At 43.4% G+C, this 17544-nt stretch overlaps 3 protein-coding genes across 5 annotated transcripts in view; 1 reads left to right on the top strand and 2 right to left on the bottom strand.

The window, feature by feature from the left end:
- Positions 1-2125: 2125 nt before the first annotated feature.
- LOC110538684 (cytochrome P450 2J2) lies at positions 2126-11070 on the bottom strand. The gene is made up of 9 exons (XM_036945747.1): positions 10850-11070; positions 10134-10299; positions 7673-7822; positions 6828-6988; positions 6496-6672; positions 6111-6249; positions 5621-5808; positions 5317-5458; positions 2126-3722 (listed from the first exon to the last, which is right to left on the bottom strand). Exons 1-9 carry the CDS (start codon positions 11045-11047, stop codon positions 3547-3549), a joined length of 1497 nt encoding a protein of 498 aa, XP_036801642.1. The 5' UTR covers positions 11048-11070; the 3' UTR covers positions 2126-3546.
- LOC110538561 (SUN domain-containing protein 2) overlaps positions 3715-17544 on the top strand; it is a 35542-nt gene continuing 21712 nt past the window's right edge. Inside the window, exon 1 of the mRNA XM_036945729.1 lies at positions 3715-4783. The gene's annotated coding sequence lies outside the window, so the exon portion shown is untranslated. The remainder of the gene's footprint in view (positions 4784-17544) is intronic.
- Positions 11351-17386, bottom strand: LOC110538774 (leukocyte elastase inhibitor-like). Of its 3 annotated transcripts, none has more exons than XM_021625843.2 (8): positions 17250-17386; positions 16848-17106; positions 16506-16643; positions 16168-16285; positions 15906-16048; positions 15455-15619; positions 11776-12223; positions 11351-11466 (listed from the first exon to the last, which is right to left on the bottom strand). In XM_021625843.2, exons 2-7 carry the CDS (start codon positions 17097-17099, stop codon positions 11780-11782), a joined length of 1260 nt encoding a protein of 419 aa, XP_021481518.2. In that variant the 5' UTR covers positions 17100-17106; positions 17250-17386; the 3' UTR covers positions 11351-11466; positions 11776-11779. The 3 variants fall into 3 exon arrangements, with proteins under 3 accessions (XP_021481518.2, XP_021481701.2, XP_021481451.2); XM_021626026.2 differs by lacking the exon at positions 11351-11466 and having other exon boundaries at positions 11553-12223; positions 16848-16914; positions 17042-17106; positions 17250-17288; XM_021625776.2 differs by lacking the exon at positions 11351-11466 and having other exon boundaries at positions 11553-12223.

Below are 17544 nucleotides of genomic sequence, written 5' to 3' on the forward strand. Positions count from 1 at the left end.
ATTTTAGAAAGGCAGTGCAGGATAGATATAGGTCTATAACAGTTTGGGTCTAGAGTGTCTCCCCCATTGAAGAGGGGGACGACTGTGGCAGCTTTCCAATCTTTGGGGATCTCAGACAAAACGAAAGAGTGGTTGAATAGGCTACTAATAGGGGTTGCAACAATTTCGGCGGATAATTTTAGGAAGAGAGGGTCCAGATTGTCGAGCCCAGCAGATCCAGATTTTGCAGCTCTTTCAGAACTTCAGCTGTCTGGATTTGGGTGAAGGAGAAGCAGGGGGGGGGGGGGGTGGGGGGGGGGGACTTGGGCAAGTTGCTGCAGGGTGTGCAGAGATGTTTGCTGGGGTAGGGGTAGCCAGGTGGAAAGCATGGCCAGCCATAGAAAAATGATTATAGAAATGATCCTTAATCGTAGATTTATCGGTGGTGACAATGTTTTCTATCCCCAGTGTAGTGGGCAGCTGAGAGGAGGTGCTCTTATTCTCCATGGACTTTAGAGTATCCCACATTTTGAGGGAATTAGTGTTACAGGATGCACATTTCTGCTTGAAAAAGTTGGCCTTTGCTTTCCTGACTGACTGCGTGTATTGGTTCCTGACTTCCCTGAACAGTTGCATATCGCAGGGACTATTCGATGCTATTGCAGTCCGCCACAGGATGTTTTTGCGCTGGTCGAGGGCAGTCAGGTCTGGAGTGAACCGAGTGCTATATCTATTCTTAGTTCTGCATTTTTTGAAACGAGCATGCTTATCTAAGATGGTGAGGAAGTTACTTTTAAAGAATGACCAGGCATCCTCAACTGACGGGATGAGGTCAATATCCTTCCAGGATACCCGGGCCAGGCCGATTAGAAAGGCCTGCTCGCAGAAGTGTTTTAGTGAGCGTTTGACAGTGATGAGGGGTGGTCGTTTGACTGCTGGCCCGTAGCGGATACAGGCAATGAGGCAGTGATCGCTGAGATCCTGATTGAAGACAGCGGAGGTGTATTTAGAGGGCCAGTTGGTCAGGATAACGTCTATGAGGGTGCCCTTGTTTACAGATTTAGGGTTGTACCTGGTGGGTTCCTTGATGATTTGATTTCTATTTCTGACGCAGATCGCGCTGCAAGTCCTGCCCCTCCCATCTACTCATTGGTTTATAGAAGCAGGTACCCACGTGCCATCTCCCCGGTATCTTATTCGTGCCATTTCCTCATTGATAGGATGCAGCATCATCTGGATATGTATGCAACAAAAGTTCAACATTCACCTTCTGTTACCATTTCTGTCAAGCCGTCTACACATACAGTTTGACTCATAAGTTTGATAAATCCAACTTATACGTCAATCACACCAACAGCGTCGTTGCATTTCGGTACACCAGAATTACATTCTGAAAGACTGCATTTGCCTTGCAGCATTGCGTTGCAGAGGCAGTTGCAGTGCATTCGGTGTGGTGCATACAGTGGATTTATTGAACATATGTGTCAAACTGTATGCATAGAGGAGGGAGCAGAAGGTGAATGTTGAACTTTTGTTACATTCATATCCAGATGATGCTGCATCCTATTTTGAGCAGCGTGTTCAAAGAGTTATGCACCACACCTAACGCACTGCAACTGCCTCTGCAACGCAATGCTGCAAGGCAAACTCAGCATTTAATTGGAAATGAATGTAATTCTGATGTACCAAAATGCGATGACTTATAAGGGCACAGAGCGAGACCCAGATGCAGACATGGGAGGCAGACGGTTCGAGTCTCTTGATATTTATTATAATCCAAGGGGCAGGCAAGAGAATGGTCGTGGACAGGCAAAAGATCATAAACTAGGTCGTCCAGGAGGTACAGAGTGGCAGGCAGGCTCGAGGTCAGAGCAGGCAGTATGGTCAGGCAGGCTGATTCAGAGTCAAGGGTCAAAACTGGGAGGACTAGCAAAAACAGAAATAAGGAAAAAACCAGGAGCACAGAAAACCACACTGATTGATTTGACAAGAAGAACTGGCAACAGACAAACAGGACACAGGAATAAGTACCCAGGGACTAATGGGGAAAACAGGTGACACCTGGAGGTGGGTGGAGACAATCACAAAGACAGGTGAAACAGATCAGGGTGTGACAATGACGCTGTCGGTGTGTTCGAAGTGTAAATCATGTAACACAAATTTATTTAAAAAATATTTTGTCAGTATACGATGAAGAATAAAGGGATATAGTTCACAAACTGCATAAGAAGTCTATAGCATTATGTTCACACAATGAAGTACAGTAATTAGCTAATACTGATTAAAAACTGTGTGGTTCAAGCCCTGAACGCTGATTGGCTGACAGACATGTTATATCAGACCGTATACCACAGGTATGACAAAACATTTATTTTTACTGCTCTAATTATGTTGGTAACCAGTTTATAATAGTAATAAGGCTCCTCGGAGGGTTGTGGTATATGGCCAATATACCATGGCAAAGGTCTGTGTCCAGGCACTCCGCGGTGCGTAACACCAGCCCTTAGCAGTGGTATATTGGCCATATACCACAAACGTCAGAGGAGCCTTATTGCTTAAATCTACCATCCTGTCTCTCCTCCAGGTAAACTAATGCGTCTGGGAGAGAGCTTGACCAGGATGGAGCTATTCCTCTTCTTCACCTTCATACAGAGGTTTTTGTTCTCCATGCCGCCCAGAGTGAAGCCCGTGATGGGACGACAACTTTGGCATCACCCTGTCACCCGTTCCCCATGACATCTGTGCCACCCCGCACCAATGAGAGGGCACGGATCCATTGAGATGGCATGGTTTCTTCACGCCACAGTAACAGTTAACATAATTACATGAGATGTTTCACTCATCATCCATAAGCTCATAATAATCATACACCCTGTTTTGAACGGTCATGAGACAGTTATTTACATAGACGGTTAAAATGATCATTAGTCAGCCCATGTCTTGTTTTGCAGAAGATATTAAATTAGTATGATTAAGGTAAGTATAGATAAAAAGGACTTGCCTTGACTGACCTTTGAACTATATTCTGAACTCTGATTATATATCGTCAAGGTAGTATTTTGAATTTACCTGCCACCTTACAGGAGCAGAGTATGTTCAAGCTATAAAAAAAAATGCTATGTTATGTTTTTCAGGGAAGTAAATAAGTAAAGTAAACACATTTTGTATACAATGTCTTCCAGAAATATAATTTCCAGTAAAAAAAAAATGAGGAAAGAATTTGAATGCAATTCTAATACACCACTCTTACAATATAAACATCATGATGCACCAGATGGATGCTGGAATTCTCTCCACCTCTACTACCATATATTTCTTCAGTTAGAGTACAAAATATTTTAGACAGGCTTGACAAACAATGCTATTTATCTTCATCAACCAGTTCATGCAGGGCCTAGTCCTACACAAAGCACAAGGAATTCATATCAATCGTATTTTCTTGATTCCTTAAATTCTCCCTCCTCGTCTCCTTCTCAAGGCACATTCCTCCAATGTATTTTGAGAAGGAGGCAAGGAGACAGAACACAAGGAATCAACAAAATACAATAGAGATTCACCCAAGGCGTCTCATCGAGGCAAGGCACAGATTTTGAAGGGCTTTGGTCCACTGGTGATGCCCACCTGGCCCTCCAGGCCCAGCTCCCAGCCCTGTGGAGGTGTGAAGGTGAACCTCTGGAGCAGAAAGGTGAAGAACAGAAACAGCTCCATCCTGGCCAGCTGCTCCCCTGGACACATCCTCTTACCTGAGCGAGAGTAGAGCACACACACAGATACCTTTAACATGAGGATGGATTGTGTGTGTGTGTGTGTGTGTGTGTGTGTGTGTGTGTGTGTGTTTGTTCTCCACTCTTCCACCCTCCGTGTCTTGGCAGAATCTATGGAAAATGAAAACCCGAACCCGAATCCTGTTTAAAGACCCTGCAGTAGCACATTTGATTTTGAACAACCATTTCTCTGGTAGGGAGGATTGAAGGAAGATAGCTTTGTGATACACGTTTGGGAGACAAATTAAGGGTTTCTGTTATGAATTAACAGTAACATTTTACATTTTAAAGGGTAATGGAAACAGAAAGTACATCTAAGCAAAGAGATGTATTCAATCCACTAATACTAAACATGTGCATTTAACATAAACACATCTCTACATTTAGTATTTTGATCATTGACAAGGTTTATTTGAGCTATGGTCAGCGCCATTTTAAATTGCCATAGTAACGACTGACGCCAGTGCGTCACTGGCAGGAATCATCAAATTGTCTGTGGTGTTGAGGCTTCGAACACACCGACAGCGTTTTTTGCATTTCGGCACACCAGAATTACATTGATTTCCAATGAAACGCTGCGTTTGCCTTGCACCATTGTGTTGCAGAGGCAGTTGCAGTGCGTTCAGTGTGGTACAAACGGTGTGGTGCAAGCTATACTGTTACTAGCTGCCCAGTGTAGTTACCATTCCTTTCCAATAGATGGGAGCAACAGCTAGTTGAAGTCACTGCTCTAGCGACAGGGACACGGGATTAGTGCGCGTTGAGAGTTATTTTATTTTATAAGCAAGTTTCTGGTTATGCTTGAACCTGTCGTTATAGTGGACAAGCTAACCAATACTATTTTTTACAAAATGCGCAGGCACTATGTCTTGAAAAAAAGGATAGATTTACTAAATTAACTGGTTTTATTCAAACTCTATGTAAATGCCTTTGCTTCTGGGTATGCGCGCCTTAGGGAAGAAACGACACACGCCGTACACCTCGTCTAATTCTCCCTTGTGCCCATAGGGTGAACTGGCGATAAACTGCCACCCTGTATGGTAAGCAAACAAAATCATTGAAGTTAGTCTGATACCGAAACTAAATCACAATGTATCTATGAGCACGCCCCGTTATTGGTTAGAATGAGATTTCATAAATCATGACACTGTCTGCGATTAGAACTCCGGTCGTCGATGGTAAATGTCTTACCATCGCGCCAAAAGGCGCTGGTGAAACACATCGTTATAAGATACTGATTATATATTGTAACGACCCTGGGTTTATAAGCACGGAAATCGACCCTGCCGCACGAGCATGGTTTTGCGTGTCGATAGCGCGCCGGACCTCGGGCTAAAAGGTCGAGGATTCGAGACCTGCTCCCTGCTGTTTCATTGCAATATATTGAGCACCTAACCACTATGGATATTAACCTTACATTATTTCATTCTCTGTAATAAACTAATTCTCAGACTTGGAGCTACTCTGTAAATTCAGCTATTTTTGGGAATTCCAAAATAATATAATATGGCGATGTACAGTTCCAATCCTAGTGTTTCCATTCCCCTTTAAACGCATGTTCATAATACATTACCTATAGAAAATGGGATAAAATTGTCTTTTTTGACAAATTTTCCATTTTTATCCAGGAAATGTCCAGGATTGAACTGGTTAGGGGTTGCATACTCATCTCTGTCCTGTAGGATTGGTTTTAACATTGGAAGCACCATCATTCCCTGTGCAAAACAGAAGAGTCAATTTGTCAAACATCATTGCCAGTAAAACCTTCAGTGTGAAGTCAACATGCACTATTGAACCAGCACGCATCAACTCAAACATTCAGTTGATCATGTACTCCAGCAGTAGAATCACAACATATCCATCAACCCTACACCCACCTTGGGCACTAGATAGCCCGCCACGGTGGTGTCCTTATTGGCCACTCTGGGAGGCGTGAAGGGGACGATGTTCCCAAACCTCTGGATCTCGTGGATCACAGCGTAGGTATATGGCATGTCGGCTCGGTCATCCATTGAGGGCTGGCGTGCCGAACCTATGACCTCATCGATCTCCGCTTGCACCTTCTCTACGGACGGAGTCAGAATGAGGAAGTTAGTGATTGGCTAGGGCAGATGGCTGCATAGCGCATGCAATATAATGGATTAACAAAGCCATAAAACAAGTAATTTTCCTGGTAAACACTAGGCTATTATAACAGAGTACTGTTAGGGCCTGTTTACGCTTAGCGCCTATTTCCTGAACACAGATGAAGCCTAGTTCTGGATTAAAAAACATGCTCAATGAAAATGTTCTATTGTATCTGGGAAACCAGCCATTTGAAACCATTTTTTTTTAATACTAATAGATGTGTTCCTGCCAGTGTCACACTTTGAATGTCGGGGTACTTGGCCATGTACAGCATTGCCCAGAGAAGGGTGTTGGACGTTGTTTCTGTCCCGGCACCAAACAGATCCACCACGCAGTGCAGCAGGTTCTCCTCAGTGAAGCCAGCCGCCCCATCCTGATTCTGTAGGGGGAATGGTCATCAGGTGATGTTAAGTTGAGGGCAAATCATCATGCATTGTCAGGCTGTGGGGAGTTTGCTGACAAAGTCATATTAAACCACAAATGTACAATTGTCTTGACAAAATTTGCCCAAAATATGACAAACTATATTAACACGGCTATCGTAATTCTAAAGAAATGAGAGTAGATCACAGGGAGTAACTGTTAAAGATAGAATAGAGCTGAAAAGGTCAGGCTGTGGTATTACCTTCTCTATCTCTTCCAGGTAACAGTCTATGTAGTCTCTGGGGTTGGACGGGTTCCTGTCCTCTTTGTGTTTCTCTACTTCCTCCTTGATAAACTGCTTTATGGTACCAAGGTTGATAAAGGCTGATTGGTGCCTCCCAGGTAAATAGTGCAGCAATGTGGGAAACTGATTATACATCTGTCGAAAGAACATGAAATTAGCCTGAGATGGTAGATTTCCTGAGGACAATGTGTGTCCTTGCAGATGCTGTGCACTATAATTCACTTTGCCAAAGAGATACACTGATCACCCAACAGAGAATAGCAGACACGTCTGTGTCGTTGTAACCATACCCGTCCACAGAAGGTAGCAGGCAGCTGTAAAATGTCCTCAGAGCATTTCAGCATGTGTTGGAAGTGGTGGTCGTTGTATTCAAACCTACAACCAAACACCAGGGTGCAAACGATGTTGGCCACTGCATTGTTGGTGATGTCTTCAGGGTTAAAGGGCAGGCCTGAAACAGTTCAGAGGTTGGGTCAAAGATGGTGGATAAATGAAGATGTCTTACTCAGACAGTTTAGACACAGATGGAACAATGAGCCAGATATTTCACCGGATGTATAAGTGTGAAGCAGCTGGTTGACGGTTCCAAACAAAAACAAATACGGTGATGAGAGGAAGCCCAGTGGCCATCAGTGGGAGATCATGGACCCAGATGGATTGTGGCCAACATTATGAAACATTTGATCTCAATACAGTTTTTTGTTCCAAAAACTAAAATCTGTTATGACCAGATTGGACTCAGTTTTGTAGATTTGACCCTTTGCAAAAAAACAACAACAACAACAAAAAAAGCATTGTTTAGAACTAGTGCAAGGGTGAATTGAGTTATTGCACATGCACACTTCACAGAGTAGGCGTTCCCCAATGGAAATATGCAAATAACTACATCTCAAGATGCTTGTTCATAGCATTCATTTAAAAGTAGAGAGAGGATACCTTGATCAGAGACTGTTGGAAATTAAAGCTAAGAAACATCTGGACTTCACAATAGCAACGTTTTGGGTTTGAACGCCAGATAGCAATTAACCATACAACAACTGGCCATTCTGGATAAGAGTGCCAGTTAAACAACTGAGACGGTGGTTCATTCCCTGGTTTGGGCACCATAAAAGTGTAGCATACACGCTGACTTCACCTCTCTCTGCCAAGTAGACATCACACAGGAACTGGCTTTCCTGGAGGATGGAGGTCTCCAGAGTCTTCTTCCCCACTCCAAAGTATTTGAGCGTGGACACGGCAAACCGCCTCTGCTGCCGCCACATGTGACCGTTAGAGGAGATCAGGCCTAGATAACCATCATCCGGTCAAGACATAGAGACAATGACAGAATTACTAAGATGAAATATAACTAAATAAGACCCAATATGATTGTGTGGTTCTGCCTGATGGGTCATTCTTGAATTGTGGTGGTATTGTGGCTTTCCGATAACTTTGGCACCATTTTGTAAAAACACAAAAACGTGACAAATAATAAATCTACTGCTGTTTTATTTAACTGTTATTTAATGTGCAAACCAATGTAAGTCCTTTATACTGAAAAACATATATTTTTATCTATTGTAGAAAATGGGGGCTAGCTAATTGGGGCGGCAGGGTAGCCTAGTGGTTAGAGTGTAGGGGCGGCACGGTAGCCTAGTGGTTAGAGTGTAGGGGCGGCAGGGTAGCCTAGTGGTTAGAGTGTAGGTGCGGCAGGGTAGCCTAGTGGTTAGAGTGTAGGGGCGGCAGGGTAGCCTAGTGGTTAGAGTGTAGGGGCGGCAGGGTAGCCTAGTGGTTAGAGTGTAGGGGCGGCAGGGTAGCCTAGTGGTTAGAGTGTAGGGGTGGCAGGGTAGCCTAGTGGTTAGAGTGTAGGGGCGGCAGGGTAGCCTAGTGGTTAGAGTGTAGGGGCGGCAGGGTAGCCTAGTGGTTAGAGTGTAGGGGCGGCAGGGTAGCCTAGTGGTTAGAGTGTAGGGGCGGCAGGGTAGCCTAGTGGTTAGAGTGTAGGGGCGGCAGGGTAGCCTAGTGGTTAGAGTGTAGGGGCGGCAGGGTAGCCTAGTGGTTAGAGTGTAGGGGCGGCAGGGTAGCCTAGTGGTTAGAGTGTAGAGGAGGCAGGGTAGCCTAGTGGTTAGAGTGTAGGGGCGGCAGGGTAGCCTAGTGGTTAGAGTTTAGGGGCGGCAGGGTAGCCTAGTGGTTAGAGTGTAGGGGCGGCAGGGTAGCCTAGTGGTTAGAGTGTAGGGGCGGCAGGGTAGCCTAGTGGTTAGAGTGTAGGGGCGGCAGGGTAGCCTAGTGGTTAGAGTGTAGGGGCGGCAGGGTAGCCTAGTGGTTAGAGTGTAGGGGCGGCAGGGTAGCCTAGTGGTTAGAGTGTAGGAGTGGCAGGGTAGCCTAGTGGTTAGAGTGTAGGGGTGGCAGGGTAGCCTGGTGGTTAGAGTGTTGGACTAGTAACCAAAAAGTTTCAAGTTCATATCCCCGAGCCAACAAGGTACAAATCTGTCGTTCTGCCCCTGAACAGGCAGTTAACCCACTGTTCCTAGGCTGTTATTGAAAATAAGAATTTGTTCTTAACTGACTTGCCTAGTTAAATAAAGGTCAAATAAAACATTTACTTGTCCCACTGGTGATATTTAGAAGTGTTGTGAAATGCTTTGGGGATTTAGAGATATTATTTTGAATGCTAGACAGTGAAAAAAAAGTATTCATGTCACGTTTGTCGTATAGAGGAGACCAAGGCGCAGCGTGATATGAATACATTCTTCTTTTAATAATGAAAGAACACTAAACTAACAAAAACGACCGTGACGCTATATAGAACGAGTGCTGACATGCAACTACACATAGACAATAACCCACAAAACCAAAATGGCAACCTAAATAGGATCCTCAATCAGAGACAACGATTGGGAACTGATTGGGAACCAATTCAGGCCACCATAAACCTACATTACCTAGACATACAAAAAACCCATAGATATACAAAAACCCTAGACAGGACAAAAACACACATACCCACCCTCGTCACACCCTGACCTGACCAAAATAATACATAAAACATAACTAACGTTAGGGCGTGACAATGAAAGATATTGTACAGATCAATAAAAACAAAGAAGACTATTAAAACACTAGCAGAATGTGTTTCCTTCAGTGTTATGTCATTGTTGTTACCGCCTTGAAAATCACTGATTACAAAGATATACAAGGATCTTGAGCATCATCTCAAGTGGCAAACTGTTATTGGGGGAGGGGTCTATATTAAAGAAAATTATGTCATAAATGTGAGGATTCCATTGATCATGTGGTGTCTAAATCCAAAGCCTCACTTGGTGTCAATTTAAATAAAGAGAAATAACATTGTGAGCAAAATGATTAATCATATCCCTTTAGTAAATGTTTTTTAAAGGATTGTGACCTCCATTCTAGAAAATGTACCAAAAATGTCTCATTGGTGTTATTACTCTTACTGGTGGCACAATGTCATACTGGTCAAACTTATTTCAATTAATTAAACCAAGGTTTCCCAAACACGGCCCTGGGGCCCCTCCTGGGTGCACATTTTGGTTTGTGTACCCGGGGGGGACCCAGGAGTTTGGGAACCCCTGCATTAAGCTACCATATTAGCCTACCCAAGCCTCTGCTTATCCTGTCGTTCAGGGGGTAAGATGGCCGATCGGTGAAGGCATCGGCCTGATCCACAAAGGCTTCCTTAAAGCCTCGGAGACCTGAGAGGAGCACACAGCGGTTCCCTCCACCCAGGTCTAGTGTAGTCACATCCCCGTAGGTCTCTACAAACTATAGAAAACACACTTTAGTGAGCATGTCACACTAAGCACACTAATTACATCATAATTTATTAGATAGGTTATCTACAAAAACAACGGATGATTACAGAATGACTAGATCCAATTGGTCACTGAGTATAGCATATTTTGTTCTTGTGGAAAAGCCTATGGAGATGTGGGGGGAAAAATGTGCTATCTAGAACCTAAAAGGGTTCTTCGGCTGTCCCCATAGGTTAACTCTTTAAAGAACCCTTTTTGCATCCAGGTAGAACCTTTTTGGGTTCCATGTACAACCCTTTCCCCAGAAGGTTGTACATGGAAAGCAAAATACTTCTAGCTGGAACCAAAAAAGGTGTTCCACCTGGAACCAAAAAAGGTGTTCCACCTGGAACCAAAAAAGGTGTTCCACCTGGAACCAAAAAAGGGTTCAAAGGGTTCCACCTGGAACCAAAAAAGGTGTTCCTATGATGGACAAGCGAAGAACCCTTTTGTGACATTTTTTTTCTAAGAGTGTATAATTTGAGCAGTTACACACGACCTTATCTCTCACGTGTCCTTACCTTTTTAAAGGAGCCTATGTGGTCCTTGATGCTGATATTCAGCATATTCCCAACAAAAGGCAGGGGGAAGGGGCCTGGTGGGTAGTTCTTAGGCGGCAGATCATGGATGTACTTGGTCACCAACAGAACCAAGAGGAACAGGAGGACCCCCTTGGTATCGATCCACTGTCCCACCAGACAGACTAACGCCTCCAACATGGTGGAAACCCTCACTGAACTCTCTGGTAATGCGTACAGAGGCAGTAGAAACCCTGAGTATAAGTCTTTACTCTTACGGCATGTATTAGAAGATCACATGTGGTCAGCGGACAAAACCGTAAACTTTTCTCTAGAATAAACAAGTATTATTCTGTAAGAGAACATAAATCCATGGAGGACTGCAGTGATATAGAGCAGAGTTCAACAACTTCTAGCTTTCACAAATGTAAACACATTCCTTGCCTCTCCGGCCAAACCAATGAGGAAAAGGTTTCCTAAAATGGTACTTACATTTGTAGTTTTGTGTGACCCAGCTGTCTCAGCCTGTTCAGACGGACTTTTACTGGGGCAAGAATTCAGTCTGGGATATTCGTACATTTGTTACGCAATAGCTGCACAATGAAGGTCTCTGTGATAGGCTAGTTACACAAGGGAATATTTGCCTGCAATGTGCCAATACAGACTACTACATTCTATTTCCTAATATTTTCACGTGTAGACAATCTACATAGAGAAACTTTCACTTTATTATATCATTGATGATTTTCAATACATTAAATATCACAAACTATAAGCACGTGAGAGCTATATTACATAACAATACATAACAGCACTATCCACGTAGTAAAGGTCAAATCCAAACTCGGTACACAAGATCAACAATAATCAACTAAACTGTGAAGGGCTCTCTTGCATTACATAACATGTTTTTCAAAACATTATTTTACCTTCCTACAGAAATCTTCCCTCCCTGTCACCCTCCTCAGGTGAAGAGAACCTGCCCAGAAACAGAATGGATTGGGTCTGGTTGTGTCTAATGAAGAAAATAAAGGGGTGGTCTGCCGTGAAGTAATGCATGTTACTGAAACCGTACATTTTGCCCTCTGCCCCTGTGGACGCGCCTGCCTCTGTGCCTCTCTCATTCACGTCTACGAAGGCCTTGTGGGCTACAGTGGATAGGTAGACTTCCTCTTCCATCGCTGCACTCATCCCAGATAGGTCTGCTCTGCCCTGGTCGAACACATCCACCATGCCCAGCGAGGCCAGGGGTGTGTTCAGCTGATAGTCCTCCTGCAGTTTAAACTTGGGGATTGAAACCTGGACTTTGGTCCTCGTGCCCATTTTCTGCCGTTTGGTCCACTTGTGGATCCTCTCCGGTGTCAGCTCTCTCTCAAGCTGTGTCAGACAGTGGAGAATGACAAACAGGGGATGATGTAACCACAGGAGGTTGTTGGCACCTTGATTGGGGAGGACGGCCATGTGGTAATGGCTGGATCGGTATACGTGGAAAAGTATCAACAACATCAAACACATGGTTTCAATGTGTTTGATTCCATTCGCTCCGTTCCAGCCACTATTATGAGGGGTCCACCCCTCCACTGGATGTAAAACAGCACAACTCTATATTGGCGGTATATGAACCTTGCTGCCAGTCTTACCTACAGTATGTTAACGCATTTAAAAGGTAAGAAGAGATATGTTTTTGTAGTCAGTTTGTGGAGAAATTTGCTTTGTGACATATTACTTTCCAAGCAATTAAATGACAGCAGAGGTTTTCACTATATCTACATATGAGTGGAGGCTGTTGAGAGGAGGACGGCTCATAATAATGGCTGGAACGGAGCAAATGAAAAGGCATCAAACCATGTTTGATGTATTTGATACCATTCCACTGATTCCGCTCCAGCCATTATCACGACCCCGTCCTCCCCAATTAAGGTGCCACCAACATCCTGTGCTTCATACTGGAAAAGTTGTGGATGTATGATCCACAGAGTATTGAACCATGGTCTTCCACGCAACACAAGACTAATAGTCCTCTGAGCTGTCGTGACTTGACTTTAACATTAATCTGAAGACTGTTATTTATCTAAATTACTGAAATATGTTTAATTGTTACCTAATTAAATTAATCATGTAACGAGTAACTCATTAGGATCTGGGGCACCATGAGAGCGGTTCTTTAAAGAGTTACCATCTCCCCAATTAAACTCTAAAGGGTCTTTACCTATCACATCTATAAACAGTCAACTTATTAATCATAACCTCGTATCATATCGTCATTCTGAACAGTCGTAACCTCCTTGCATCTGCAAAAACCTGAACCTTACTTCAGTACTACACAAATTGGTATATTTATTTACTAGCTAATTAAATGGTAACACAGGATAAACATACACAGTTAATATGTTAAAAAACAGGTCCCTAGCGGAATGACAACAACGTGGCTGCTTGTTACAAAAGAGATGGAGAGGGAGGGAGAGAGCGGGACAGAGACACTTAACATTGGTACTTTCAGAAACTACTCTCACTTACAGTAACCATATACTTTGCACACGAACTGCCGCCTTCTTTGAGTAAGAAATCATGAATGCATTTACATGAAATGCCTTGGTTCGCCGGATCTCTCTCTCTTGGAAAGGGAGTTGGGCCTTTTCGCGGCACACTTGTAAGGCTCTGATTGTTCAAAAGAGTTCCAACAAGTCTTCTACCTTTGTTCTCCTCTGTAGTTGTCTGGTATCTGGTGACTTGTCGTGTAGTCCTGAACAGAACTACATAGTTAATTTTTCTTCCATTTGAAGATGCTTCTTTGAAGATAGGCTAGGCAGACGTGTAGATGGTTCCCAGTGGGGTCATGAGAGTAGCGTAATACGATTGTTTGAGCAGAGTATTAGAATGGTCCTACTTAAATTTGCTTTCGAAGATACTTTACTTAGGACAGCTAATCAGCCATACCAGAGATTGTCCGGGAGGTGACTTTATCGTCTCTACCTCATGTTGAGATTCACAGTTCAAACCACTTTAAATGTGCAGCTGCAGCTTTATGCTTTTCTGGTCTAGTATGTTAATTTCTTGACTCATCATTTATACAGTTTGTTTGAAATGGGCGGTTCCGTCAGGCTGACACACTCTCTGACCTCACTCTGGGGGCGTGACTTGTCACTTGTATAAAGTTTTATGTAAAATAATTATCTCTTATAGTTTCTCAAATCACATTCCTCTCTTAACAGAAACACTTTCATCATTTTTCATATTACATGCACAACGCATAGTATGGAAACTTCGTACATGTAGTGAGTATACTTTCCAAGTTACAGTATTTCCTTCATAACATTTTTAATGACATCACAAAATAACAAACAAAATTACATTAGTGTTCTGTAGATCGCCTCTGACCATTCCCCACGTTCTATGTTAGAAATATTGTTCCAGTATTTGCTTTTGAACGTGTTAGAGTTTCGTCAGGAAAGGTCTCTTGAAACAAAGGACATGCCTTGGTGAATATTGGAGAGGGAGACCTGAATCTTTGTTAGTTGAGAATTATATGTTAATTGAATGATTAGAATATTCCGCCCTGAAACATATAATTGTATGGAATTGATTAGAATGTATGAAATCATAATCAATAAATGTGTAGTCCTAGTCAGAATTAGGGTAAAACAATATGTCTTTATGGTATTTTAAAACACAGACTGTCTGAGCTTGGTGCCGACCTGACTAGAGATTTGGGTGAGAACGGGGAGTACGTCTCAAGGACAAGGTTACTATCTCTGTCGGCTGGGAAGTGAGACAGACAGTGTGTGTAGCAGGACAGGGTCACTATCTCTGTCGGCTGGGAAGTGAGACAGACAGGACAAGGTCACTATCTCTGTCGGCTGGGTAGTGAGACAGACAGGACAAGGTCACTATCTCTGTCGGCTGGGTAGTGAGACAGACAGGACAAGGTCACTATCTCTGTCGGCTGGGTAGTGAGACAGACAGGACAAGGTCACTATCTCTGTCGCCTGGGTAGTGAGACAGACAGTGTAGCAGGACAAGGTCACTATCTCTGTCGGCTGGGTAGTGAGACAGACAGTGTAGCAGGACAAGGTCACTATCTCTGTCGCCTGGGTAGTGAGACAGACAGTGTAGCAGGACAAGGTCACTATCTCTGTCGGCTGGGTAGTGAGACAGACAGTGTGTGTGTAGCAGGACATTGTGTGCGTCTGTTTGTGTGTATGTGTGTGCGTCTGTTTGTGTGTGTGTGTGTTGTGAATGTATGGGCGTGAGAAGTCAGTATAAAATGAAGGTCTTTGTATTGTGCTCGCCAGAACGTTCCCGTGAATAAACCTTTTTGACTATTTAGCTGGGCCTCCGTCTGTTTCATTCGACCAGGATCTTACAAATTCTGGTTTGCAGACAGAGTAATATAATAATTAAATTGGGTTATGTACCTTGAGAACATAATTCTCTTATCAATCTTCTCCCCTTGATTTACGACAGGACGTGAGTTGTTAATCACCACTACCTCTTTCCTCCCTCTGATTGAAGTTATTCATTGCATACCTGATCTGACCTATTTAGATTCTCATGGACAGTCATGACAGAGTTAAAGGCTGGGTCAATAGTGGTTTTGGCTACACCTACCTCCAGTAACTGGTCAGGGTAATTGGAATCTGCAGGCAGAAGGAAGAACATGCTCAGCTCCTCCCCTTTATATGGAAGCTCCAGGATTTGGAGTTTGAACTGGGGTATGTCGTTGTATGGTAACTTCTTGACTTGAACCATCATCTGCACCTGTCTTTTCTCATTCTGAAACCACACAAAGGAGGCAGGGTCATACATCAATAATTACAGTACAAATGACCATAGATTCTGCCAAGACACAGAGGGTGGAAGAGTGGAGAACAAACACACACACACACGTAATCAAGAACCATGTTTAAGGACTGTATTTCCACAAGTTTTATGGCTTGAACAATTGGTGGGGCTGGTTGCAATTATGCAATTGTTGCAGACAGTGGATTTTCCACACTGATTTCAGAAGTATGTTTTTATGACTCAAATGGAGGATTTTCAGACACTGTAGTTCTCTCACCTCATTGACTTGAAAGGTGTGTTCCATGGTATCAGCTTCATGGAACTCACTTATCCATTGTGCTTTAAAGTAGACTGCATTCACAAGAACCAACCTGGTCATGCTGCTTAGAGTGCCAGGTTTCAACATCACTTTAATTTTACCTGTAGATAAAGAACACAAATAATTAACGGATCCAACTACTGAAGTTGGAGCAGACACATCCTTACATTAACTTATAATAGTTAGATTTTACACTCCTGATTTACACCAGTCATCTTACTGTCTGTTTTCTTTTCCACCCAGCTGTTGATTTGTGCTCTGGACTCCTCTGCAGCCCTTATGAAGTCCATAGCCTTCAGCTCTGCATGGTAGAACTTCTGTGTGGCTTCAATGAACTCCTAGAGGAAGCCTAAAGAGTCACTCTAAACTAAAGCAGCTGAGCGTTTTACCAAACAGTCTAGAGTAGAATATTTCCAATGGTCATGAATTTATTTCCTATATTTACATAATTCTCAAGTTAGGGGAAAGAGGAATGGCAACATTTGCAAACAAGGCAGTGATATTCAGTAGGGTTACTGCCTGCTGCTAGATATTTGGGAAGTAGCTGGTCTAACTCACTGGGAAGAAGTTGAAAGTCTCTTCTCCACACAGGCAGTTGACCAGTTTCAATTGGTATGAAGCTGAGGGTTTGTTGATTTTTGAGCCGAGTTTTTGAAATTCAGAGTGGACATCAGTGGCAGTGTCGAGACACAGGGTCTAGGAATAGTAGAATGAGTGAGTAGTATCTCTTACACACACTTACCAGGTTGAGTGCTGTGGCAAAGACAGACAGGGCTGGTAAATTATTATATACACATAGAACAAAATTGGTTGCTGGTGTGTGTGTGTGTGTGTGTGTGTGTGTGTGTGGGGGGGGGGGGGGGGGGGGGGGGGGGGGGGGGGGGGGGGGTGTAGGGCTACCTTTGCCATCTGTTCGGCGGTATCTCCTTTGGCCCCCAGATAGACCATGGCCAGAGCTGAACTAATGCTAAGAGGGGAGAAAAATATGTTTCCATCTGCATGGTTTTCACTCAGTGTACGGTAAAGGCCCAGAGCAAACGCTGTGTTTGAGTTCCGAACAGTGGATGAAGGGTTGCTGAAAGGTATTGCCTCACCGTCTTTGGTCTTATTTGGACTTTGTTGCCGAACGCAGCCGCTGAAACCAGATCCCATCTCAACTCTGCAAAGAATTATGGATGAGAAAGGCTACTCATCCATAATTGTTTTTAATGACATCAATATAGATTATATTAAACAGTCTGTCTGTAAACAATGGCTGGTTGCGGGACTATGGAAAAATAGAGATAAATATAGTCTACTTACATTGGTGTTTGTCGTTGCTCTGAAACCCCTTTTCCTTCTACCGTTTATCAAGGAGGACACTTCTTTTCTAAGTGGGAGTGGTTGCAGGAGAAGGAGATGAGGATGTGGTTTCACTTTTCTCAGTGGTTCCCTCTCCCATCGACTCTGTGTCAGTATCATAATCCTGGCTTAGTTACCACTTTACAAGCTATAGAAATAGGCCTCATTGTAAATATACATGTATCTATGTGGGTCTTACAGGCACTAAATGGTATTTTGACCAACCATATCAGATCTTTCCACTTCAGATCTTTTT

The sequence above is a fragment of the Oncorhynchus mykiss genome, chromosome 1 (assembly GCF_013265735.2).
Source record: "Oncorhynchus mykiss isolate Arlee chromosome 1, USDA_OmykA_1.1, whole genome shotgun sequence".
In the NCBI taxonomy this organism is placed as follows: domain Eukaryota; kingdom Metazoa; phylum Chordata; class Actinopteri; order Salmoniformes; family Salmonidae; genus Oncorhynchus; species Oncorhynchus mykiss.